This window comes from Ochlerotatus camptorhynchus, unplaced genomic scaffold, assembly GCF_037179485.1.
Source record: "Ochlerotatus camptorhynchus isolate MF236.1 unplaced genomic scaffold, CSIRO-AGI_Acam_v1.1 ptg000237l, whole genome shotgun sequence".
Taxonomy (NCBI): Eukaryota; Metazoa; Arthropoda; class Insecta; order Diptera; family Culicidae; genus Ochlerotatus; species Ochlerotatus camptorhynchus.
Window position 1 is genome coordinate 250,799 of NW_027040727.1, and position 26,296 is coordinate 277,094.

The 26,296-nt window shown below is 41.1% G+C and overlaps 2 protein-coding genes across 2 annotated transcripts; both read right to left on the bottom strand.

The window, feature by feature from the left end:
• Positions 1–3,749: 3,749 nt before the first annotated feature.
• Positions 3,750–7,485, bottom strand: LOC135704370 (uncharacterized protein YdcI). The gene is made up of 5 exons (XM_065225802.1): positions 7,116–7,485; positions 6,050–7,036; positions 5,623–5,990; positions 4,838–5,320; positions 3,750–4,781 (listed from the first exon to the last, which is right to left on the bottom strand). The coding sequence occupies exons 1-5, from the start codon at positions 7,316–7,318 to the stop codon at positions 3,916–3,918; spliced, it is 2,907 nt and encodes a 968-aa protein (XP_065081874.1). The 5' UTR covers positions 7,319–7,485; the 3' UTR covers positions 3,750–3,915.
• Positions 7,486–11,636: 4,151 nt separating this feature from the next.
• Gas8 (Growth arrest specific protein 8) lies at positions 11,637–25,332 on the bottom strand. Its single transcript, XM_065225810.1, has 5 exons — positions 25,219–25,332; positions 24,909–25,057; positions 13,271–13,295; positions 12,158–13,192; positions 11,637–11,932 (listed from the first exon to the last, which is right to left on the bottom strand). The coding sequence occupies exons 2-5, from the start codon at positions 24,909–24,911 to the stop codon at positions 11,637–11,639; spliced, it is 1,359 nt and encodes a 452-aa protein (XP_065081882.1). The 5' UTR covers positions 24,912–25,057; positions 25,219–25,332.
• Between the last annotated feature and the right edge of the window lie 964 nt (positions 25,333–26,296).

Sequence of the window (26,296 nt, forward strand, 5' to 3'; positions counted from 1 at the left end):
CAGAACATTTCAAAAGCATTTTCAATGACACTACGGCTTCGTTGTCCAAAGTTGCTAAAGCGGTGAGGGACACTCCCAGTGATGCTCTTAATTTTTCGATTACCTCGGTTACAGTAGACCTCGTCGAATCCACCATCAAGAAGCTGAAATTTTCTAATGCTGCTGGCCCTGACGGGATCCCCTAAAGCATCCTGAAGCGATGCTGTACAGAGCTTACAACACCGCTTTCGAAGCTGTTCAATATTTCATTACAGCAGGGGGAGTTCCCTACGCGTTGGAAATCGGCATTCATGTTCCCGATCTACAAGAAAGGAGACAAGAGAAACGTCTAAAATTACCGAGGGATCACCGGGAATCACATCACTCAGTGCCTGCTCTAAAGTTTTCGAAATCATCATCAACGACGCATTATTCTCTAGCTGCAGAAATTACATTTCTCCGGACCAACACGGTTTTTATCTCAAGAGATCAGTTTCAACAAATCTAGCTCCGTTCATTTCTTTATGTCTTCGGAGTATGGAAGCTGGAGCGCAGGTGGACGTTGTATATACAGATCTTAAGGCTGCATTCGACCGGGTTGACCACTCCATACTGCTAGCTAAATTTCAAAAACTCGGTGTATCCTCGGGTTTAACTCGTTGGTTCAAGTCCTATCTGACCAATCGGGAACTTTGTGTTAGAATCGGATCAAAGCAATCGGACTATTTCACAAACAGCTCCGGTGTTCCTCAAGGCAGCAACTTGGGACCATTGCTGTTCTCGAATTTTGTGAATGACCGGACTGATCCTCCCAACTGGTTGCCGATCGTTCTACGCGGATGATGTGAAGATCTATGTGATTGTTCGTAGCTTCGCCGATTGCTTGCGGCTTCAGCACCTAATCGATACTTTCGAAGAGTGGTGCTCAAGAAACTATCTCACGTTGAATGTACAAAAATGTAATATTATCTCATTTCATCGCAAGCTGAAACCAGTGGCATTCAACTATACAATAAATCACCAACTTCTGCAACGTGTGGACAATGTTCGTGACCTAGGAATCACGCTGGACTGCGCCTTAACATTCAGGCTTCATTACATGGGCATCGTTGCGAAAGCTAACAGGCAACTCGGGTTCATTTTCAAGATCGCTGACGAGTTTCGCGATCCTGCCTGTCTAAAAGCTCTATACTGCTCTCTAGTGCGATCGATCTTGGAATTCAGCTCGGTAGTATGGTGCCCGTATCAAGCAGTTTGGATAGCGAGGATTGAATCTGTTCAAAGGAAATTTGTTCGGTATGCCTTTCGTCACCTTCCTTGGAATGACCCTGCGAACCTTCCACCGTACGAAGATCGTTGTCAACTGCTGGGTCTTGAAGCACTAGAACCAACAATCAATACGAAACTAACGATTTTAAATTGGCTCACCACTTTAATAGCCTATTGGTCCCAAGCAAACGATTAACGTACCCTATTCTAGTTGAAATTCTATTACTATGTTTGTTTAGATTCGCTATGAAAGTTTGACAGATAACATCAGGGGTGTGTGGATTCATGCAGAACATGCAGGGGTGAGTGAAATAGCTTGGGACTGCTTGGGACCGTTGTTCTGGTACTGAGTGAGCCAAAAATAATAATGATTTTCTTCGGGACCCAGTGGTCTTAGAGTTACCTCTATGGTACTACCAACCAGTGGAAACTAACGATTTTAAATTGGCTCACTACTTGACTAGCCTATTGGTCCCAAGCAAATCGTTTAACGTACCCCCATTCTAGTCGAAATTCTAGTACTACACTATTATTCGGATTGGGAAGGAAACACGTCCTGATAGCAGCTTACACGCAACTTCAAAGCTATAATGTATTATAATGATAAGTTCAGTATTAATAAAATATAAGTTAAACTTACATTTTCGTTTTCTTCTTCCTTTTTTTATGCGAAACAAATTATTCATTTAAGTATTCGTAGTGTCCTAGATTTAAAAAAATCATTAGTTTTAACCCAGATTTTATCGTAGGTGGAACTTACTTATGTTTATAATTAGTATCAACTTCTCGATCAACTTGCATGAACTAATAAATCATCCGTACTATTAGCGATAGTATCTATAATAGATTTTTGTATAAGTTTTCACATAGTATTCAAGATAACTGCATGTTTATTTATAATCACCTAGCTCAGCATAGCCGATTCACTTTTAACTAATTAACGCTTTAATTTTATCAACTGTAGGAATAACCTTTACTAAAATTTAGGTTTAATTTAATTCACATCAACCATTCAATCATGTTGGGTTTATGCTCCATGTGACAGTTCTGGACACGATGTTATCCCGCATAAACAATAACCATAAGAAGCGCCTAACCACCAATTCGGGATATCATCCCAACTTTATGTGGGATGGTCGTACCATCTATGATATCGTTAGAGTATGGTACCCGTTTATTAGGGATGTTCCTTGAAGTTTCTCCCACTGACGTCTATGAGTTCTCGCGTTGACAGCTACGGGCGGAACCGAACTCACCCAACTGTTGTCCGAATCAACCCTGCGGTTTAGTAACATCCCCATTCCGGACCGTCTCCAGGTATCTGAAGATCCAGAAGTGCTAACTTTACTGCAGGTCTATTGAGTAACCCGTTCTTCGTCTGCACAACTGCTCGCCAAACTTGTTCATCCGTTGCCTTGGTCACGTCCATGATCCGTCCTCTTAACCAACCGTTCCGTTTGCCTTCGTCGATGACGAGCACGAGATCCCCTGGTTCTAGAGGCTTGACTGGTTCGAACCACTTGATGCGTCTCGCAATAGCGGGCAAGTACTCACGTATCCATCGACACCAGAACTGGTCCACAAAGTGCTTCGCAAGGCGCCAACTGTCCCTCAAGCTGCTCCTGACTGAGTTCACCGAAGTTGCTGGTTGAACGACTCCCTTGGTACCAAACAGCAAGAAATGATTCGGGGTTGGCGATAGTGTGTAAACGTCAAACGCATAGGAATTGATTATGCGCGCCATATAGGTGGCGGTACTACCCCAACTACGATTCTTTTAAATTGACCGTTAAATGCTTGTTCGATGAACAACTTGCGAGTGCTATTTCTGTTTGTCTGTGCTTGCATGTTTTGTTATATATCACCGAAAAAGATGGCAAAAAAAGCAGAACTGTAACTTGACCTCTGCACGTTCGAATTTCGGTATGGGACTGATATGGTTTTCACATTTTTCATGATCAAAGACCGTAGTTTTGGTTTTATCACGTAATATGTAAGGAGATGCCAATTGATATTAGATAACGTTATCTTAAAATTGTCGAAAATCCATATGGGACTGATATGCGATTATAGGCAGTATACTGCTCTCTAGCGCAATCGATCTTGGAATACGGTGTAGAAGCACACTTAGAAATTGTCGCCGAGATCAGCAATTTTTATTGAAATCTCAATTGCTGCACTATTCGGTAAATTTAAGACAATTAAATTTAATTGTTTTAAAGTAACAATAAAAGAAAAACCACCACTACAATGACAAGATTTGATCGTTTGAATAAGGTTGAACGTGTTTTGCTTTACAGGGGAACGGTAGTGAACGAAGTTCGGCAGCTATTATAGTACAACATTCCTTGTCTACGCGCATTAATAGGTCTATTAAGTGCATTTCCGTTTCTGAACAAAACGGATTATCCATACAAACAAAACGTGCTTTTATGAAAATACGTTTCGTATAAAAACCGGAATAAGGGTGAATGATTCTGCTCTTAACCAAATATCTGGGTCATTATTCAACTAGTTGTTCAAGGATTTTCGAAGAAACGAAATATCAACTAAGTACAAGCCACTAGGCTGCAACAGTTCATTGTTCGGTTTTACGCAACATGCGAATTCTATGCCTAAAATCTACTACCTTGAGTCAGTGTGATGCGTACCTACCGGGGAGGAGTCCTACATAATCTTCTCCAGCTTCAATCCCAGTCGACCTTTGCCCACGTCGATCGAGATCACCGTCACCTCCACTTGATCGCCGATGTTGACGCGCATCCCGTTCATCTTGCTGCGATGAATTAGTCCATTGGTTTCCACGCCGATATCGACAAACGCGCCGAAATCGGTGACATTGTTCACCGCTCCGGTGAGAACGGTTCCCTCTGCCAGGTCTGCCATGGAGGTGAGCCCCTTTTTGAACATTGGTGGTTTGTTGATGTCAGCTCGATAATCTCTTAGCAGCTCCCGTTGCAGCGCCGACAGAACGCACTCGATTCGCTCTATCGGGTGGCCGAACATGCCCGGCAACGAATTTTTTGGCGTACGATAAGCGAAATCTCGAACTGCCAGGATGAAATCTGTGCGACCAATATCTTTGTTAGAGAGACCTGCTTTGGTGATGATGCCTTCCGCTAGGTCATAACTTTCCGGGTGAACCCACGTTGAGTCAAGTAGGTTGTATTCCCGGATGCCGGCAGTTAGTGGTTCGATGCGTATGAAACCGGCGCACTGAGTGAATGTTTTGTCGCCGATGAATTTCACCTTCAGCAGCTGATCTCGACTTCGGAATGGTCCGTTGCGGGTGCGATGCGAAACGATGTGTTCGGCCCGTTTGGCCGTCAATCCGGAAACATGGCTCAGCAGACTAACGGAAGCTGTGTTGATGTCTACACCGACAAAGGACACGCACTCCATCACCACTTCATCTAGCGTTTCCGAGAGGGATTTTTCGTTGAGGTCGTGCTGGTACATTCCGACACCGAGATGGCGCGGTTCTATTTTTACGTACTCGCACAGGGGGTCCTGCAGCCGGCGGGCGATTGACACTGAAAATTAAAGTTGCGTTTTAAATCCAGCTCTGTAGCCGAAGACTCGATCTTACCTGCACTGATCAGATTGACGTCCATTTTGGGGAATTCCTTTTTGGCAGTTTCGCTGCAGGAATAAATCGATGCGCCCTGTTCCGGCACAATACTGTACCGGACGAATCGTTTGTCCAGAATTCCTTCGTCCATCATGTAGGAGAGCATCGATTCGGTTTCCCTGCAAGCGGTTCCGTTGCCAAGTGCGATCAAAGCACAACCATGCTTACGCATCATGTTGGCTATAATGCCCGGAGCTACCTTGGACCGCTCGCCGCCAATGTGAGGATAAACCGTGGCCGTATCCAGCAGATCTCCGCACTCGGAGATGAGGGCCAGCTTGCAGCCGTTGCTGAAGCCCGGATCGATGCCGATAATCTTTTCTCCCTTCACCGGTGCTGTGAGCAGCAGTTGCTTCAGATTGTTGGCAAATACTTCGACGGATGCTTTCTCAGCTCGTTTGGTAAGATCCGATCGAACGGTGCGGCTCATCAAGGGGACCACTGCGAATGGTGAAAGGTTGTGTGATAAAACATAGCTAGTGATGGTAATCCTATTTTATGATAAAAAACGCCCTTATACAACATGCGTTCGATTTTGACAACATTCATTTCGTTTCTAACAAATTTAAGTAAGTGTAATAGAACTATCAAATAGGGAGTAGGATATGAAAGTGCACATTAACAGAATATAATAAACATCAAAAAACGCGTTGCCAACATCAGATGCACCCGGTATATATTTACCAGCAATAAAGTTTTATTGAAAAGTTCTAACCTACAAACCCACACATAAAGGCACTTACACTTCTTGTTAAACGCCTCGTCGAAGGACGACTCGAACAACTCCGTTCTCTTGCGAGATGCCGTCCCCTCCTGAAGGTACTCCCTTTTGAGGAACCAGTACAAATCACCCTTCACATTGTCCTTAAATTGTAGCTTAATACTGAGCACCTTCTGGTTCTCGCCCCGGTTGATAGCCATTATTTGATGCGACCGCAAATATTTGGTACAGCAATTGAAGCTGAAGTAATGCTCAAACTTGTGCTCGTCGACCTTCTTGGGAATTCGTTTGAGACCAGTTTTAGAGTTATTGTTTGCTTCTTCCTTCTCCCGAGCGGCGCGCGATTTTGTGATTTGAGTCGAGCTTAACATGATGTCATATTTTGTAATGCTAGAAAAAATAGGCAAACCATTACAAGTCAATTCCCACCGTGCCGATTGCATACTCACAGTCTTCGAATCTCTTCCAGCACTGCAGTATTCTTGCTAAAGTTATGTGCCATCAAATGCTTGATCCCTTCCTCCACCTTTTCTACCGTTTCAAGCCCTTCAATATCCGGTTTTACCAGTTCCGGCAAATCAATTGTCGGTAGACTTCCTATAAGAATCCCTTCTGCAATGTTCTCCAAACCAAGAGCCTTGGCCCTGTCAGCCAAAGAACCTTTATTGGCCGGTTTGAAGGGTGCGTACATGTGATCCAACTCGTCAACGGTTTTCGCGCACAACAGATCTTGCTTAATATCTTCCGTTAGCTTCTCTTCCTTCTCCAGATTCTTGATAATGGTATCGGCTTTGGATTTGATCGATTGAATCTGACTGTACGCTTGCTTAACGTCACGCAAATCATCAGGGCTCAAGTCTCCGATCAGTTCCTTCCGGTACCGACAAATAAAAGGAATCGTATTCTCCTCGTCGAACAACTTTATTATCGTGCGAGCAGTATGCCGATCAATGTTTTGCATCTCAGCTAGAAGCTCATAATCTTCCCACTGATCTCTAACCGACATGCTAACTCGCTTCTTGTACTTGGGCCTAGAATCGATCTCATCGTAAGGTTCGGCCTTGTGCTTGGGCATAGAATCCATCTCATCGCCAGGTTCGGCCTTGTATGGATCTTGTTCCACCTTCACTTGCTCCGGAACCGCTTCCACCGGTTTTTCGTCTAGTAATTCTACGTCCTCATCCTTCACTTCCTCTTTAACTTCTGCGTTTTCTCCAACGGGCGGTTCTTCAACCTTCTTCCGACTACGCTTTGTTCCTGTAGCTTTGGGTGCTTTCGGCGCTTTGGGTGCTTTCGGCGCTTTGGGTACTTTCGGTGCCTTGGGAGCCTTCGGCTCTCTCGGCTTCCTCACTGCCTTCGGTTTTGGCTCCGGCTTCGGCTTCTTTGCCGGACTATCAGCAGCCTTTGCGGCACTTTTCCTTTTCACAGGTGGTTTCCTAAAATCACAAAACCTGTAATAAGCATTCATTCCCTCGTCACCTCCCGACCCCCTCAGAACCCAACCCATACACTTACAGCTCCGCCACTTTGCTTTCGTCGAAATCGGAATCGTCGCTGCCGGCGGTCCGTGGACGTTTTGTCACCCGACCTTTGGGCTTCTTCGGCATGTCAGGACTCGAAAAGATTCCCTCCGGATCGCTATCTTCCTGTTCCGACTCGGAGTCGGATTCGATTACGATCGGTGCCTTGGTAGCGGCACGCCGCGCCCTTGTCGACATGGTTTATCGGAGTTTTGAGCACTAATATCACTTAAATACGAAAGGATTACAATTTCGGAATGACCTAGCTTTATGGCACGTGGATTTCCAATGTTTCACAAGGGCAAGAACTGGGATTTTCACTGGCAAATCGACGATAAATATTGACGGTTTGAAATTTTCGCAGATTTTTTGCCGGTGCTTGACGTTTACTTGAGTAGCTTTAAAATGCGAGGTAATGTTGCGTCCCGAGGTAGCCTCATTTTTTTTTCGGTTTTCTCGACTTATACGTCTGAGTAAGACGTTTCACTCTATTTCAATTCTACTCAGTGACTGAGTAGAATTTTATGGAACACTCTTTTTCTTGCACGGAAATTCTACTCAGTTGCAGATCAAAAGGGAGTTTACGTCGAGGTTTACTCAGCTACTGAGAAAGATTCCCTTTGAACCACAACTGAGTGCATAAGATTTCCGTGAGAGATAAAGAGAGGGCAAATAGAGTGTTCAGGTTGCAAAAGGGCTAACGTCGTATACGTCTTTAGCTAAGAGGAAGAGGAGACAACTGGCTTTTTTTGGTTTGTGCTGTGTTCTTCTTCTCTTGTGGAAAAGACCGTGCAAAAACTATGTCATTATGGTCGACGCAGTTGACTGTCAAAATACAAGAAAATAGATTCCCAGTTGTAAAGATTCTCGCGTTTCTATACGTTCGCTCGACCAATCAGACACTGCAAGAGAAAGTCGATAAAGAGAATCGATCAAAGCAGATAGGACCATTTGAAATGTTCATCGAGCATTGACTTATTCTTGCCGCAAGATTTCACTAATACAACGTTGCTAGTGTAGCGGTGTAAAATCGATTTGTTTATTATTTTCAACCACGAAATCAGCTGTCAAAATGTTCGACTTGACAGCGGTTTGTTTTTTATTTTCAACCAGTAAAACGCTTGTTTAGTGAAATTGCTTACTAATACCACAGACAAACAGACATAACACTCACAAGTTACTCATCGAACAAGCATTTAACGGTCAATTTAAAAATATCTCAGTTGGTAGTACCACAAACGAAGTGACGGACGACTAACTGGCAAAGAAATCAATTGGCAAATCAAAGTTGGCACTCGTGGATAATCTCGTGGATAATAGAAGAACTATGAGAGTGATGATGGTTTCATAATTTTACACGGTGAGGTATACGAGTGCAATCTTAAAATGCTTTTTTTTTTGCAAATGGAGCATTTTTTTTAAATCTCGTTAATCCTACGTTAGTAGAAAACTTAAGGATTTTTATGTGTAGGCATAGATTTCAGCTTTTCTACAACTGTAGCAGCAACCAGATTTAAATAAAATGCTCCATTTCCAAAATAAAAGCATTTTAAGATTGCACTCGTATACCTCACCGTGAAAAATTTTGAAACCATCATCACTCTCATAGCAAAGATGAATACTAAGATGAAACTGTCAGAAGAAAAACTTCCTATTTTAGTGTCCTCTTTCACGGTCCCTTTCATCCAATGAGTACCTCCGTATTCAAGGTAATTTTGTGGTTTTGCTTTCCCCTCGGTAGAGATGAAATTTTGCGCTCATTTTGATCAAATCAATGACACCAAAATCAGAGATGTCCTATTTTTTAAATACTCGATTAAAAACTAATCGATTATTTTTTTGTTCGCTGTGCTGCCATTTTTCCACCAATGAGAATGCAGCACATGTTTGAAACGATCGGTGATGATCCTCTGGAGATGTTAATGCTTATCTCGATGCTTATATCGGCATGATATAACCGATTACGAATATTTTACTTTTCGGTTCGTTAATCGATTAATCGATTATTCGAATGAAAATCGGTCATCACTAGATGAATGTGAAACGTCATTTGAAATTTAAGGCCGTACATAAAAGGGACCGGGGCTAATCACAAATTACGTCCCCATGGTAACAGAAATAAACACGAGTGCTCACCGGTTGCTCATAGTTCTTCTATTCTCCACGAGTGCCAACTTTGATTTGCCAATTAAAATAATGTGGTTCTTTGTAATTGAATAGCAGTTTGGCAAGGGCAAGTTTGACAGATAAAATGAGGGGTTATTGGTTTTTCCTATGTTTCGAGGGGTGAATCGATTAGCTTGGGACCGAAGAGAGCACCAGAGCCTCGACCAGAGCTGAGCCAAAAAGTTGAGCACGTTATTTCGGGACCTTCTAGTCTTAGAGTTACATCTATGGTGGTAGAGCGTTAGAGTGGGGCCTGACCAATTTGAAAATTGTAGGGGAGAATGGCACATAACGCATCCCTGGGGTAGAACGCACTTTTTCATTTATTTTTTAATTTTTCTTGGCATTTTTAATCAAATTCTAGGATTTATCATACAGAATTTTGAGAAAATTATCCACGGCCCATACAAATTTGGTCGAACGTATAGAAACGCGAGAATTTTTACGGGGAATCTATTTTCTTGTATTTTGACAGTCGACTAATGAAATAGGCCTTTTTAATAGAAACTAAACGATCGATTCAACCTCTGGTGTTGAATAGGAGAACGTCAAAAAGAGTGTTGTGAGCATAAATTTTTGCCTTGAGACATAGGAAGCGGAACACTTTTTTCCTTTTTCTGATAAATGGATTCATCTGAGATGCTGCAAAACTTAATCTACAGTTGAAAAGTTTAATTCTGTAACGTTTTTGAAAATATCCTGCTGGTGTTCAGGAATATTTTTGTTGAGAAACATGGAAAATTAGAAAAGTGCCTTAGTGGTTATGATCTTGCGGATTTCTTGTGTGTGAATAGTTAAGGTGCAAATCAGTTCAGATTTGTGGAAAATCGTACAATAAGACAATTACCGATGGAAATTGGCAAGATTTTGAATGAAAAATGCTGTTATTTGCTTTGTTGAAAATACTTATTCTGATGTAAACAAACGGTTTGGTTGACGTTTCTTCTCGAACGCCGTGGCGCACTCTACGTTGGTGGTGCATTAAAAAGGCGTATAGGCGAATCCAATAGAAACTAAGCGATCGATTCAGCCTCTGGTGGTGAATAAGGAAACCATCAAAAGATTGATGAGGGCTGAAATTTTCGCCGTGAAGCATAGGAAGAGGAAAATATTTTTACCTGTTCTGATTAATTTATCCATCGCAGGTGCTTGTAATCATCATCCACATGGAATATTTTATTTTCTGTATCGATTTTGCAGTGATCCGGGTGCTTGCACATATTTTTGTTAAAAAAAGTGAAGATTTATAAAACTACCCCAGCGGTTGTGATGTTCCGTATTTTTAATTTGGTGTTATTTGAGCTGTAAATCCGTTCAAATATGTGAAAAATTATTAAATAAGACCCCTCACGATGGAAATATACAAGATACGTATTGCAATATGCGTTAATTTGAGATGTAAAAATGGTAATTTTGATGTAAACAAACGGTTTGGTTGACGTTTATTCTCATAATCGCCTAGCGAACTCTACATTGGTGGTGCATAGAAACAGCCTATAGTTTTTGCACGGTCGTTTCCGCGAGAGAAGAAGAACGCGTCACAGACAAAAAGAAGCCAGTTGTCTCCTCTTCCTCTACCACTACCATTCCAGGGGCCTGTTCCTAGTTTCAAGGGGCTGTCACTACTCAATGTCTTTATATAAGGTCCGGGCCAACAGGCTTATTGGTTTAGTGAAATGTGCAAATGTTTAGTAGTGTTCGTATTTCATTGAAATGTTTATCTTTTTACAAGAAACAGCTGTTGGCAGTGATGTAAATTTCACTGTTTGCAGTATGGAATGTTATGGTAGAGTGACGTCGCAACTTGAGTGCTCAGCAATATTTACAATATTTTTGCTTCTAACACCAGCAACCTGCTTGTTCGCCCGGACCTTATATAAACGTCACTACTGGTCACTACTTATTTCCTAAGAGGAAGAAGAGGCAACTGGCTTCTTACTCTTTTATCTCTTTCTCTATCTATATCTTTCTCTATCTTATGCACTTCAAATAGGCCAATCACGAGCTGGTTCACGTTTGACAGAAAAGTGGATCATTTTCGCCTCGTATTGTCTCCTCTTCCTCTTAGCTTATTTCCAACAATTTTCTCACCGTGTTTCTCACAGGTATAAAACGTGAAGCGCCGCGTACAGTGCACCCAGATCTGATCCGTGGCAACAAACTGACTGCTATGTATTTTCTTTAAGTTCCAGATTTTTCGCAGATTCTGATCTAGATGCATTGTGCGTGGCTCTTTACAGTAAACAATCGTTGCTAATTATATATTTTCAAGTAAAATCTGCACTTATTATAATTTTGAATGACACAATCAACACACTCACAAAAACGTTCATTTAAAAAAATCCCTCCCTTACTTCTCCAATCGCATACTACTAAGCTCCAGATCTTTCAAAGTTATACCAAACTTGGCCAACTTTGCTTCCATCATCGACAGCAGATCGTCGTACATCTTGCTGACCCGAGCCAGTTCATAGCGCAAATCTTGGATTTTGTCATTCTTTTGAACCAAAAGCTTCTCAATACGGATGCTCAATGATTGCGGTTCGATTCCCGCTAGCGACAGAACCTCTCCTAGAATTGCCTCACGTTGTTCTGTTTGCTTTTCGATGTATTCCAGCTTCCTTTCAAGCAAAGAGTTTTTCAAACCTGAAATTTAGAAAGATGGCTATCTAACAAACGAAACCTCAAATTTGAACAGTTTATCCACAGACAAACAGACATAACACATTGCATATTTTTCAATATAAACCATCGTCGCTAAAACACTATCAACGTCGCCTGAACACAACGCAAGCAAATTGACCGTTAAATGCGTGTTCGATGAACAACTTGCGAGTGTTGTGTCTGCTTGTCTGTGGTTTATCGATATACCTGACTTCTGTTGCAGCTCCAGGATGGATTTTTCAAACATATTCTTCAGCTGGTCACGCTCTTCGACCAATTTTTCACACCGCATCTGCAGCACATCCGACTCGAGCTTCAGGCTGCTCAATTGCTTTTGCGTTGAGCTGAGGCGAGTTTTCACTCGATTCAGGGTGGCCTTATCGCGATCGTAATACTGCAGTTTCTTGCGCAACTCAACGAGCTCAGTTTGTGACTGTTTCAAAGGCTCCACAAGCTTCCTGTTCTCACCCATCACTTCCGCGTGGCTTTTCAGATCCTTGTCCGATTGGATTCGCAGTTCTTCCATCTGCTCTTTCATGCTATTTATCAGAGCCAGGTTGTTTAGCGTGATATCGTTGTAGTAGCCTTTCATTTCCTTATATGCGTTTTCATTGGTTTGAATCAGTTCAGCAATTTGGCCATTCTTGCGTTCCTCGACTTCGGATTGTTCCATTTCGTGACGAACTTCGGCATCCTCCTTGTAGCTCTGTAGTCTCTGCTCGAAAAGTTTAGTCATCGCTTCGATTTCCTCTTTGAATTTGGCGCGCTCTCGACTTAGCAGTTCACTGTGCTTCAACTTGAGCTGTTGTACTTCGAGTTCGGAGTTCTCTTCCTTCTCTCGCAGCAACCGTCGCAAGTCCCGTTTATCGTTTAGCAGTTCCCGTTCCTGTAGTGAATGGTCCTCTTGAGCCATCTTGAGCTGTGTCATCATTTCCGCCTTCAGCTCCCCGATGTGTGACTGATGCTCGTACTGCAGGTGCTTCATCTCCTGCATCACATTTTTCGTATCCTGATCGGCTAGCTCTTGGGCCACTTCAACGTCACGTTCTTTATTACGGATCACGGCTTTCGCTTCTTCCAGCTGTTTGCGCGTGATTTCCCAGAACGTGCGCAGTTTGTCCCGCTCCAGCTGGAAGAAGTTTCGCTCCTCACGTTCCCGTTCCATTTCGTTGCGGAGTCGGAGCGCAAACTGTTCTAGCTGTTCGCGGGACATACTGGATGTGTCCACGCCATCGATGACCGCTGGTTGGAGGGAAGAAGGATGGATCGGGAACTTTTAGTCAAATGAGGAAGGCTTGTGGTAAAGGAAAGCATACTTACTGCTTCCTTTGGCTTTTTTGGGACCCTGCAAAAAGAAGAAGATGAAGATGATGATTTGAAGTTAGTTGGTCGTTTAAGAGGCCCCCGGGGAAGTCGAGAAATTTTCCATCCCGAAAAATTCCTAGACTGGAATGGGCGTACCCAGCCATTTGCAGTATGACGCCTTTACCGACTGAGCTAAGGGAGGTATCTTTTGCAACGCAATTGCCAACATCACGTTAACGACGCACAACGCACTGTATCTTGGAAGCCAGCCTGTGGCCCTGGTCCTGGCAGTCAGTCTAAGCTAAGCTAAGCTTCGTGATATGCGTATGAAGATCGACGAGCTTAGATCTAGTCAGTAAAGACGCGGTATTACCAAGCCGGAGGCATTTTCCATCGATTCCTGGTCTGGTATAGAACATCTTTTGGGTTGGACATTTTCTCGACTTCCCTGGGCATAGAGTATCATTGTACTTGCCACACAATAAACAATTTCATGCATTGGTTGGCATAGAAACTCAACAAACAATTTTAGCTGCAGACTAGCTTATACAGACAAAAATTAGGGTAGATGTACCAGTTATGGTTATACGTTCCTATTATGGTGTGTTCCAATTATGGCCTATGGGAATTCCATAGGCCATAATTGGAACACACCATAATAGGAACGTATGACCAAAACTGGTACACTCACCCTAACACTTTAAGCATTTGTAAAAGATTATCTGCAGCTAACGTTGTTAGTTGGGAAGCTATCAATTGATAACTGTGGAAGTGAATCTAGAACACTAATAGCGAATTCGTTTATTATCGGGGTTGGAACCAGTTCCAACCCGTGCGAACCCGAACTTTTTGTCAGTGCGAACCTCGACCCGTGCCAGGTTTTAAAAACAAACGATCAAACTGACGTTTGCTAGAAAACAAGCAGACACAATCTTGATACCCGATCCAGGTTGGAACTGAATAATAAACGAATTCGCTATAAGTTGGGAGCTCGAAAATGCTCGCTAGAGAATCGCAAAGCGTAAGGAAGAAGAAAAGCTACGTAATCAGCGAAAAGAGTAGATCACGGCTGAAACCTGGTGGAAGAAAGAGCAGCGTAGAGAAGCAAAAATAATGATAGAGCGGACGAGAACCAAAGGAGCCAAGAACAAGGATCGTCAACGGTCCGGGCTCTATAGAAGGAAGTCAAGCGCTCCTGCAGACGGGGCAAGCGAGCATGGGTGAATAACTAGCGATAAAGGTGAGAAAGCCACAAGAACTTGCGATACCCGCCTGTTATACGATATCACACGACAGCTGAGTGGAGCAAGGATGAACCAACCAGTAGATGTTAGCGAAAGACATGACTGGAAAGTTGCTTACCGACTCCACTGACCAGCTGAAACGTTGGTTTGAGCACTTCGAATTTTTTTTTTCAAGTTACGACGACCAACTAGTTATCAACATCTCGGCATGATCACCTCCGACGCTTCAGCACTGCAGGAGATACAAGAAGCATGAAATCAAACAATGCTCCGTGGTCGATCGCATATCAGCAGAGATGCTCAAAGCTGATACCATGCTCAAAAGTTGCATACATTATTTAGTAATATTTGGGACTTTTCCTGCTAAGTAATTCACTTATCACACAAATATTGGTCAAGGTTTATGTTAAAAAAAATGCAGTGAATAATATAAACTTTTATATGATTTGTAATATCAACATATTATATCAATTTCACATTTATAATCCTTAATGACACTATATTCAATTACAATGGGGAAGGGGGGATAAAGGGTATCAAACAAATTGTAGGCTGGAGGAGGGAGTCGTGGTTACATGGGAGATAGTTATGCCTTCTTTGATGGAAATCCTTGGATCGATATTATAGAGGGTATAGTTATCTTCTGACATGCTACAGTGAGTTTGATGCACATTATTTCGAACAAACCACCAGACGAAAATCTTATGGTGATAAGCTCCAACCGGTATTATCCTCGGATTAAATCCCAATCAAGACTGTCCGGCTGCTTTAATGTCAACATCAGAGTTAATCAAAACCACTCTAAGCAAACACTTAGCACAGATCATCTAAACAGGGACGGTATTAAGAGTTAATCCGAGTTGGAGCTTACCACCACTAATGTAGAACTGATGCTGATCCTCGAATTATAAGCTATGCGAGCAAAAGCCTAACCATAACCGAGAAACGTTATTGCCAAACAGAGAAGGAGGCGCTAGCGTTGGTATGGTCAGTGGAAAAAATTTCAGTTTATCTGGTTGGCAGAGAATTTGAATTGGAGACAGATCATAAGCCGTTAGAGATCATTTTCTCACCTTCATCCACGCCGTGTGCTCGAATTGAGCGGTGGGTATTAAGGCTCCAATCCTCCAAGTTCACCGTGAAATATCGGAAAGGTTCTGGAAATATTGCTGACTCACTGTCTCGGCTGGTAGTAGCAGAGGATCCTGTTGAATTCGAAACGGACAACCATTTCTTAGTTCTCGCTGTTCAGGAATCAGCGGCGATTGATGTAGGGGAAATTGAAGTTGCTACTAGATCGGACCCTGAACTTAAAGCTGTTAAAGATTGTCTCGTATCAGGAAACTGGAATAACCAATTAGTGAAGCCATTTGAACCATTCCGAAATGAGCTAGGTTTAATTGATGATACGATTGTAAGAGGGAATTAAGTAGTTGTACCTCGAGAACTTCGACCACGAATGCTCCAGCTAGCTCATGAGAGTCATCCAGGGGAATCGATCATGAAAAGGCGCTTGAGAGATCGGGCCTGGTGGCCAACTATGGATCGTGAAGCAAAAGATTACGTTTCGTGCTGTGAAGGTTGTCAGTTAATCGGAATGCCAAGTAAACCGCTCCCAATGAGCAGACGAGAATTGCCAACAAAACCTTGGATTGACGTTGCAATCGACTTCATGGGACCTCCTCATTCAACAACCGGGAAAACCCCAACAGAACTGTGCTACGGGTGTACCATCAGATTCAAGTTGCCTTCAATCGAGGACATTGAAACCACACCAGCAGCATCAGATTATCGTGACCTGGACAAGATCAACAAGAAAAAAGGAAAAGAAAAGGAGGACAGAAGGCGACACGCTCAGGAGTCAGACATCGAAATGCCATCAAATAAACTAGCAACAACGAATAATAAAACTAAATATACGGTGGTAGATCGCGCAGGGCCGAGGGCTATGGTAAGAGACCAGGACACAGGAAAAACATTCAAAAGAAACATTGCACACTTGAAGAGAATTGGGACTCCACCAACAGAAGCTGCATCTAGTTCAACTGACACTTCATGTTCTGGCAAAGACGCAGCTACAACCACTGCTGACCTAGTAACACCATGTGCATCAAAACCTATGGTTAGTACATCACTATTTGAAGAAGATCAAGCTATGTTGAAAGCCGAGACATCATCTGCACTTAACCGAGAAATCACTGGGATGTTTGATAAAAGGTTTGAGATTGCAACAGGATTCGTTTTGGTAATATTTCAATGGAATTGCGAGAAGTATTCAAACTATATTCATGTGATATTTTTTAGAGAATTCAGAGAAGCGTTCCAAGTGAATTTAAGAAATAATTTCATTAGAGTTTCGGGAGAATACGAGCGAATAATAAGGAGAGCTCCAAGCGAATTTGCATGAGAAATCTCAGTTGAATATGTAATGGACTATTCTGAGGTCTCCAGAACAACTTAAAAGTTCTCAAAATATTCCTGAAGTTACTGGAACTGCTTTGAAGTTCAATTGTAGTTCGCCTGATGTTCACAATACTTCTCATCAATGTTTTAAACTTCTCTAAACTTTTTCGAACTTCCTAAAATTTCCAAAATTTTCCTAACGATCATGAATCTTTTCTAAAGTTTTAAAAATTCACGGAATTTCTCGATTTTTTTTTAAATTTATTTAATTTTGCTGCTCTGGAATATCTCTGCTCTGTTCTTTCTTGAAGTTTTTTTAGAGCTTTATTAGCGAGATCAATATGTTTCTTGAACCCCTCGAAACTTCTCTTAAGTTCTTATGAAGCTTGTTGTGCCACCCTGAATTTAATTGAACTGCTCTAAAAATGTTTAAGCTTCCGTGAACTTCTGGGCTTACGTAAAAACCTCAATAATTTTCTTAACATCCCTAAAGTTCTCTGAAAATCTGGTAACTTTTAAAAATTTCCGCTAATTTAGTGAAACTAATGGAACTGAACTCCCCTAAAATTTCCCTTGTTTTTGGAGCTTTACTAATCTTATTTGAAATGTTACTGTCCATATAAGTTTCTGAAGTTCTCGGATCTTCCCTTAAGTTCGATACACTTTTATGAAGTTTTCGAAGTTATTCAGAAATTTCAGGAAATTCTTTAAGCTCCCGCAACGAAATAATTAATATTGTTCGATGATTTTCACTGAAGTTCTTAAGATTTGTCTGAAGTTCAAATTATCGAAACTAATTAAGAACTTCTTCCTGATGTTTTTATAAAACTGCCCAAAATATTTCCCAATTTCCTTAAATTCTCTATACTGCCCTGAATATCTTAGTATTTTTTTAAAAGAACCCACCACTTTACTGGAATTGATTGAATTGCCTTTAAGTTCTACAATTTTCCCTATGTTTTATAATGTTTATATACGCTCGGAACTTTGCCTCAAACCACTAATTTTCCCTGGAAAGACCAACCCAGAAATTTTCTATGCTTACCTTAACTTCTCTAAATGTTCCGGTAAATTTTCTGATATATATATATATATTTAATTCCCTGAATCTTCTAAAGTTTTCAGATCACTGATAGAATTCTCGGAATATCCCAAAATTCCAAGAAACTTCTTGCAAGTCGCAGCAAATTTCCTTAAGTTAATAAGATTTTTCTGATCGTCCTCGGAACTTCACTGAATATAATGAAACAATCTAAAAGTATCTAAATTTCTAAGAAGTTCTCTGGAAACATCTTGAAATTTCCATGATATATACGCTGACATTTACCGGATGTTCATATAATTTGTATTGAGTTCCAGAAATTTTCTCTGAGCAAAACTGAAGTTTCCAGAAATTCCCAGAAATTTTCTTGAAACTTTTTTAAGGTTTCTGCAATTTTAGGGCTGTTACAAGAGTTTCTAAATTTGATCCGCGAAATCCGCGATTTCTCAAAAGAAATCCGCGACTTCAAATACTAATCCGCGGCAAAAAAAAAAACTATTTCCATTGCCTAAAAATACCATTTGTATTCTACTACATGGCATTTCAAGCTTATTGCTTATAGCATATTAGATTTTTGCCTGCTCTCAACCAAGTGTTCTTTGAAATACTTTCACATTTTAATTGTGAGCTTTCTATGCCTGTACCATCCTATCCCTAATTTTCCAACTAGAAAAATCAATAGACCAGACGAGAATCGAACTCAGTCGCCTCCAGCATGGACTTGCTTTGTAGATGCGCCTTTACCGACTGAGCTAAAGGAGTATCGTTTGTAACCTTTGAAAAAAAAATAATAACTATGTATCATCTTCAGTTATTTATGTATACACGCAAACCAAAAATCTATTACAATGAATGTTAGTTCCAGTTCCTATCATCCTCTGTTCATGAACATCGCAACGAATGTTAGGAATTGACCATGCAGGCGATGTAATGGTTTTTTGTCTTTTTTTATTTCGTGTTCCATCTACGCTTTCGACTATACCAGTAAGCTTGTAGAACGACGCACATTGTAGAACATTGTAGAACGACGTACACACTTGTCTCGAATGTCTCCAGCAGAAAAATCATACGAAGTCGAGCATGCGAGAAAATGAGCGCTTCATGTTTGCTTTTAGGCTAACCATATTCAGAAGCGTGGAGAGAGCAGTGTAGAAAGCTCAGGTCTGATAGTCGCAACGTCCGTGGTTCGAGTCCAGTCGGCAACCTTTTTTCTATTTTTTTTTCGACATAATTAATTTAACTCACTAATACACTCCACATTTTTCGGTCTCCAATTTTCTTACATCGGACCGCAGCTAGGTATATCGCATCCTCGGTTCATGCGGTCTCCACTTACATCCTCTGATGATGAATCCCACATAATTGTAAGCGAATCTTACATCCACCGGTTGGGTGTAGTATAAATTCAGAGTAATTGGTAAACATAATAAAACACCCTTATACCATAGAGATAAATCAAAGACCAGAAGGTCCCGAAAAAATGTGCTCAACTTTTTGGCTCAGCTCTTGTACTATCTTCGGTCCCAAGCTAATCGATGCACCCCTCGAAACATAGGAAAATCTACGAACCCCTCATTTTATCTGTAAAAATTTCATAGCGAATCAAAACAAACATAGTGTAGTACTAGAATTTTGACTAGAATGGGGTACGTTATTCGATTTGCTTGGGACCAATAGGCTAGTCAAGTAGTGAGCCAATTTTAGATCGTTAGTTTCGTATTGATTGTTGTTATGTAATACCATAGAGGTAACACTAACACCAGAAGGTCCCGAAGAAACGTGCTCAACTTTTTGGCTCAGCTCTGGTACTATCTTCGTTCCCAAGCTAATCGATGTTCCCCTCGAAACATACGAAAATCCACTAACCCCTCTGTTTGTACATCGTCGATTATTTGTGCCACTACCCTACCCACTGTACGATTCTAGAAAAACAATATACAATACAATAAAACAGTGTCTTGTATGCCTCCGCCATGGCAGAACGGCGAAGCAATCGGTGCGTTTTAATTCTATCCGTCTTCGTAATTATCACGAAAATCAACACAACGTAGGGATCCCGCCCGTGCGCGATCACCCTCATTTTATCTGTCAAATTTCATAGTGAATCAAAACAAACATTGTGTAGTACTAGAATTTCAACTAGAATGGGGTACGTTTGCTTGGGACCAATAGGTTAGTCAAGTAGTGAGCCAATTTAAAATCATTAGTTTCGCATTGATTGTTGGTAATACCCTCTCACGGGGAGAAAGGTGACTAAAAAAATTCATGACCTTATTATTTAAGCGTGTAATCAATCAATTGACCACTTTGTCAAGCAGTTTTGGCGTGACTTTCTACCAGCGATTTCACAAAACTGGACCAACTGATTTCTATGTTTTTATGAAACGCACAAAAGGTTCTAGAAGAAAAAATCTCAAAATAATGTTTCATTTCAAAGTTCGAGTGGTAGTAAACGTCATTTTATCTGCTCGAATGAAGTGGTTAATTCATAAACAATGGCTTCGAAACGTTCAACGATTTCTCTTGAATAACAACACACCTACGGAATCTGATCAACCGGTGGAAACTAACGATTTTTAATCGGCTCAGTACTTGACTAGTCCTAAGCAAATCGATTAACGCACCCCATTCTAGTCGAAATTCTAGTACTACATTATGTTTGTTTTGATTCGCTATGAAAGTTTGACAGATAAAATGAGTGGTTCGTGTATTTTCCTATGTTTCGAGGGGTGCATCGATTAGCTTGGGGGACCAGAGCTGAGCCAAACAGTTGAGCACGTTTGTTCGGAACCTTCTGGTCTTAGAGTTACATCTATGCTAATAACTAATTCTACAGTTTTTAGTTGTTTCATTACTGTTTCGGAAGTATGGATCAATACATTCTTCCGGTTCTAATCTGGCTGAGCTAGAATCGTGATGCAATAGTTTTCTTCGTAGGAACTTCCAGATATCTCTGACATATTGGCAACGGAACAGCTTGTGTATCGTGGTTTCTAGCTCTCCCGGACGTGAATCATGGGGGTTATCTACTACACCTCGTTGAAACAGCAACTCTTAATGCCTTATCTTTTTGTGCATTACCACAAACTAATTTGAGCACTGCGATGATGTTAAAATTTTGTTGTGGAGATATTTGAAAACAGTTTTCCAGTCGCGTTGTACAGCCGATACAAATCCAGGATCCGGTTTCAGCGTCAGAAAGTGAAGATATAATCCTTGGGAGGATGGGGTGTTGCTCAATTGAGCCGGTAAGTGAGACAGTTCCTCCTTCAGTATAGTTACGTCGTTGAAAATTGCTGGTATTGTAGTGTTTGGATTCTCCAGGAAGCTGCTCAATAGTGGAAGCTGCTGTGCGAAGTTCATCATCCGATTAACTGGACAATTTAGATTTAGACCTCCTCTAGATTTTGGGAGCATTAGATTTGCATAACCGTTTGACCAAAATTTTTGAGAATGACTGATTCCAGATCGTGACGAGTAGGTTTACAAAACTGTGAGTGTGTATTCCCTCTAACCCCCACACTCTCTCTTCAATGTCGCATTTATGGTCATTGTAGACAGCTTTAGTCCGAGAGTTAGAATGTGATAGCTCTATTGCAGATCCAGCAACCCATTTCAGAATGTCTGAAGATTCACGCCCATTCCGAGGTTACTTTCACTTACAATAAGCCCCGCATGTATGCATCACCGTTACCAAATGAATATTGGTATTACATACTCGCTTCCAGGTTCGAACATATTCTTTTCAAACCTGGCACGTAGGGGAAATACAGGTAATGTCGGCCTAAGTGTCCCTAATTTGGGCCCATACATAAATTCAGCAATCGACTAAATTTTCAATAGCAACCAAAAATATCCATTAGTAACGTCCCAACAACGCGTTCATCTAGATAAAATTGATAAATAGCAGATTTTTAGCGATGGGCCCAATCTTAGATCCATAGGCCAACATTAGAGACATTTCCCCTATTTAGTTTGTTTTTAAATTTTAAAAAGGATTTGGACTGGTCTCACCATGTTAATTTGATCCTCCAATCCATGCGTTCCGTAATTTTGGTTTTCTCTAAGCTTTGCATCTCATTTCGTGATGCACCTTTGTCGTAATAATTCCTTCAACGAACACAAACTTTCTTGCATTGTCATGGTCATCTGGGAGGAGGCTTGCGTCTAGTGCTTTCCCCAGGAACAGCTCGCGGCCACCAACTGCCACCCGTCCAGTCCTGGGCGTATCCAGCGAGGCATCCTTCATATTGCTCGCAATCTCCGAGACCGGAGAGAGACCAGCAGCCGAGCACTGTTGCAAGCGAAAAACTTGCTGATTCATGGCAACGTCGGCCACCAAATCACCACCAAAACTCGCGATGGACATATTATCCACACGTTCCCGGGCTAATTCACCAACCGGACCGATCTCACAATAGAACTACACGCCAAAAGTGTAGCATCCGAACTTGGAGAACCGGGCTCCCGGGAGGCAATGAAAACCGACACCGAACAATAGAACTGAAGGTGCGTCGTATATTTTGGAGGTTATATTCAAGGTCAACCGAGTCACTCAAGGCAAACACAGGAAAAACACGATAGGGTATACGTCCCTAACCTCGGTCTAATATGCAGCCATAGATTACGTTTTTAATCATAACTCATCAATTAATTTACCTGCAAACGATATTCTACTGCTAAATGGTATGCTTAGATATGCTTATCATGTCGTTTGCTATCAGGAACCGCAAAAAGTTGAAAAACTTACTTTTTTTAAGACAAAAACTCACCAGGGAAATGTATGTAATATCGGTCTATTGTCCCCAAATTGGGTCTATTTATGGATGCAACTTCGTCCTATCCTGTTTGATTCTCAAAAAAAACGCTCTTGGTAACGTTTTCTTATGTATTTTTTTTTATCACTATCACTGTTAACTTAATACTCTTCATTCCTCAAAACATTTCTTAGAGAAAATTTTACGAAAACTACATTAAATCACTCAAGTTAAAAATTAAAAATTAAAAATTTCGCTTATCGTCTTTCGACCGCAGAATATCTAAATCAAAACATTGTGATGTTCATTATACAGATTTGGCAGAAAAAATCTCCCTTCCTGTTCGTTCCTTATCATCCAAATGCAAACCACATTGTTGACGTTACTCTTATTGCTATATGCTGTCAAATGAATTTCATGGGCCAAAGTTAGGAACATAGAAAAGAAATGTGTCCCTAAAGTTGGGTCCATGATTTACTTGTGAAAACGTTGTTAAACAATTAAAATAAACATAAAATATTCAAACAGTAACTGTGAGTTTTACGTCTAGTGTGTATTATCAGGTAATTCCATTCAATAAATGCCATAATCAGGCCATTTGATGATCGTCAGTGCAACCTTCCCATCTTAACCTTAGAAGTCATGGCGGCTAAAAACTCCGAACAGAGTGATATTCTCAACCAGTTTTATTACTTACGAGAGCTGAAAATGTATTGAAATGTTGTGATATAAATTGATTTGTGTGTGGTACACATTTATCAATCATCAGTGATCAATATTTTCCTTATTTTTTGTGTAATATTCCTTAATTAATTATTTATTTGCGTGATAGGCCGAATGAAAGGACTAGACCCACATTACATACCGTAACCCTATATCACTAAATAATAACTTTATGAACACTTGAAACAAAACATCAGCACACAAATTAACAAATTTAAAGCAAACAATTTAAATTAATTCGCTCACGAGTAGGTTTACAAAATTGGAGTTCGGAGCTACCATAGAGGTAACTCTAAGATTGGTAGGTCCCGAAGAAACGTGCTTAACTTTTTGGCTCAGCTCTGGTACTCTCTTCGGTCCCAAGCTAATCGATTCACCCCTCGAAACATAGGAAAATCCACTAACCCCTCATTTTATCTGCCAAACTTCCATAGTTAATCAAAACAAACATTGTGTAGTACTAGAATTTTGACTAGAATGGGATACGTTAATCGTTTGCTATGGACCAATAGGCTAGTCAAGTAGTGAGCCAATTTAAAATCGTTAGTTTCGTATTGATTGTTGCTAGGGCTGCCTTTGCGAGTTTACGAAATATAAAAAAAATCAACTCGAACGTGAAACGTGTGCTGCTAGACGCCAGCAAGACATGGTGCGTGACATGCGTCAGTGGAGAACACCCGTGAACAAATACTGTAATATAATAGTTTAAAAAAAACTAGACAGACGTTGCCATTCTGCAGAAGTTGTCTTGTCCGAGGATGAGGATTTGAACTCGTGGCCTTCAGTGTGAGAGACATGGATGCTAACCCCTAACGTCAGGCTCGTCCCCAATAAACATACTATTATATGTGAACACCTTGAACGTCAATCCGAACTACCCTCGTCGGTTTCACCTTCAGCTGCAATAACAGTATCCTTCAGAATGTAGGGAAAAGCTTGAAGTATCAACTATAACTATGCCAAGGTTTTTCCTTCCTCGAATGCAATCGCTTTCACTTTTTAGTTTGTTGCGTAGTAGCGTAGGCGTGTACCCATGGAGCATTGTTATTGTTAATGCAGGCCGGAAGCGTCTTGGGTAAATCATAACATTTTTATTAGTCAAAATTCAAACTACTCTCAAAGAAAAATGATAAAATCGGTAAACTATGCCAGTCAAAGTTTATTCTAATTTCCGTTCATATTCAGAAATACCTTTACTATATATTGACCAGTCAATAAGCGTCAGTTCATGCAATACTTCCATAGGTATTAGAAAGCAGTTTGCAAAAAATTAGATGTGACAGTTAAAATTAAAAAAAAATATCGCAAATCACCGTTCCGAGCTCAACGGATTAACAGTCCCACGCCATTGTCACACTTTCCGTGCACATATGGCCCTGGCCCTACACCAACCCTACATCTATTACGACCTTTCAGGGCAGAAGTCACTCCACTACAAACTTCCACCAATAATCGAAGCAGTACCTAGTGCGAAAAAAACTTACCATTTTTATTGTTTAGCTGCGAGCTGATATTTGCTTATAATCCCGTTTTATTGCTCCGTATCGTTAGTGTTTTGTTTGCTTTTCGTTGTCCACTCCGGAGCGGCTTTCCGGCTTTCGATAGCGGACGTCTAAAACGTCAGGCACTAACTCTAACAGATGAGAAGAGGAAAAAATTGTCAGTTAAAAATTGTGCACACTTAATTGGACAATATTCTAGCCGGCAAATGGCCAGAATGCAGTCGGGAACCGTGCGTTGGTTGTCCAAGAGTAGAAATATAAATTGATAAATCACATAAATAAATAATCCGACCGTTGGGACCAATTTGCGAACGCGGTTCTCCGGTTGTCTATCCCGCGAGAGTGCGTTTCTGGATTTTTTTTTCCTAGCGCGGTAAAATGCACAGGACGTTTGATAAGTTGATTTCACGTTGTTGCTGTTGGCGAGGAATAGAAAAAAAAAAAATACAGATTTGAACGGACTGGACGGAACAAACTGCTGTCGTGAAATTCAAAACCCGATTGCGACTGACCGACACGGACTGAACTGATGACAGCGCAATGGCTTCGAACGTTTATTGATAAAACTATCCGGGGGCGGTTGTCATGGCACGTTGATTAGTGTCGAGTGGTGTTTGGGAATGGTGAATGCGTTGCACTAGCGCGCGCATTTCCACGAGGAGCACGTGCTTGTCGGGTTGTTATTTTTTGTATTCCTTATACATAGGTACCCAATGCTTTCTCTTCACGGGTATATTTTTTCAAATTTTCTCTGTCTTTGGTGATGTTAGAATTTTTGTAGGTACCATATTTTTCGTTGATTTTTTTTTTCTAATTTTTGACATCAGCTGCATCAACTTTGGTTTTATATGAATATCAACCGCGTAAACAATGGGCTTTAGATGTTCCCGGGAGAGGTGGAAAATACTGGTTATTGTCAGTTCTACGGAAACCAGAAGGAGTAAAAACATCATCCACCACAGCTGATTTGGAGTTCCTGATCAGCAAACGGATGCGTCTTAATTTGCGTGAAGAAACTTCCGGAAAACTGAAAGAAGCCAACCCAAGTAACCAAAAGTTTCGCATTCAACGATAAAACTCACTTCCATGTTCCACAAAGTTCAAATAAAGTTCCGACAGAACTTTCAAGTTCCATAACGTTCAAATAAAAATCCGACAGAACTATCAAGTTCCATAAAATTCTACTAAATCCGACAGAACTTTCTTCCCAAGCAACCAAAAATTCCGCATTCAACAATAAAACTCACTTTCAAGTTCCATAAAGTGCATATAAAGCTCCAACACAACATTCTGACTACTATAAAAGCTAAAGAAAGCACACGAGGAACTTCAGGCTGCAAAAAGTTCCGATGCGTACTCCTAAATAGCAA

Coding starts and splice junctions, on each gene's coding strand:
- LOC135704370 (XM_065225802.1), bottom strand. CDS start 7,318: ATGTCGACAAGGGCGCGGCGTGCCGCTACCAAGGCACCGATCGTAATC. Junction 7,037..7,115: donor GAAAGCAAAGTGGCGGAGCT/GTAAGTGTATGG, acceptor TTGTGATTTTAG/GAAACCACCTGTGAAAAGGA. Junction 5,991..6,049: donor CTGGAAGAGATTCGAAGACT/GTGAGTATGCAA, acceptor TATTTTTTCTAG/CATTACAAAATATGACATCA.
- Gas8 (XM_065225810.1), bottom strand. Junction 13,193..13,270: donor CAAAAAAGCCAAAGGAAGCA/GTAAGTATGCTT, acceptor CCCTCCAACCAG/CGGTCATCGATGGCGTGGAC. Junction 11,933..12,157: donor GGAGCTGCAACAGAAGTCAG/GTATATCGATAA, acceptor TCTAAATTTCAG/GTTTGAAAAACTCTTTGCTT.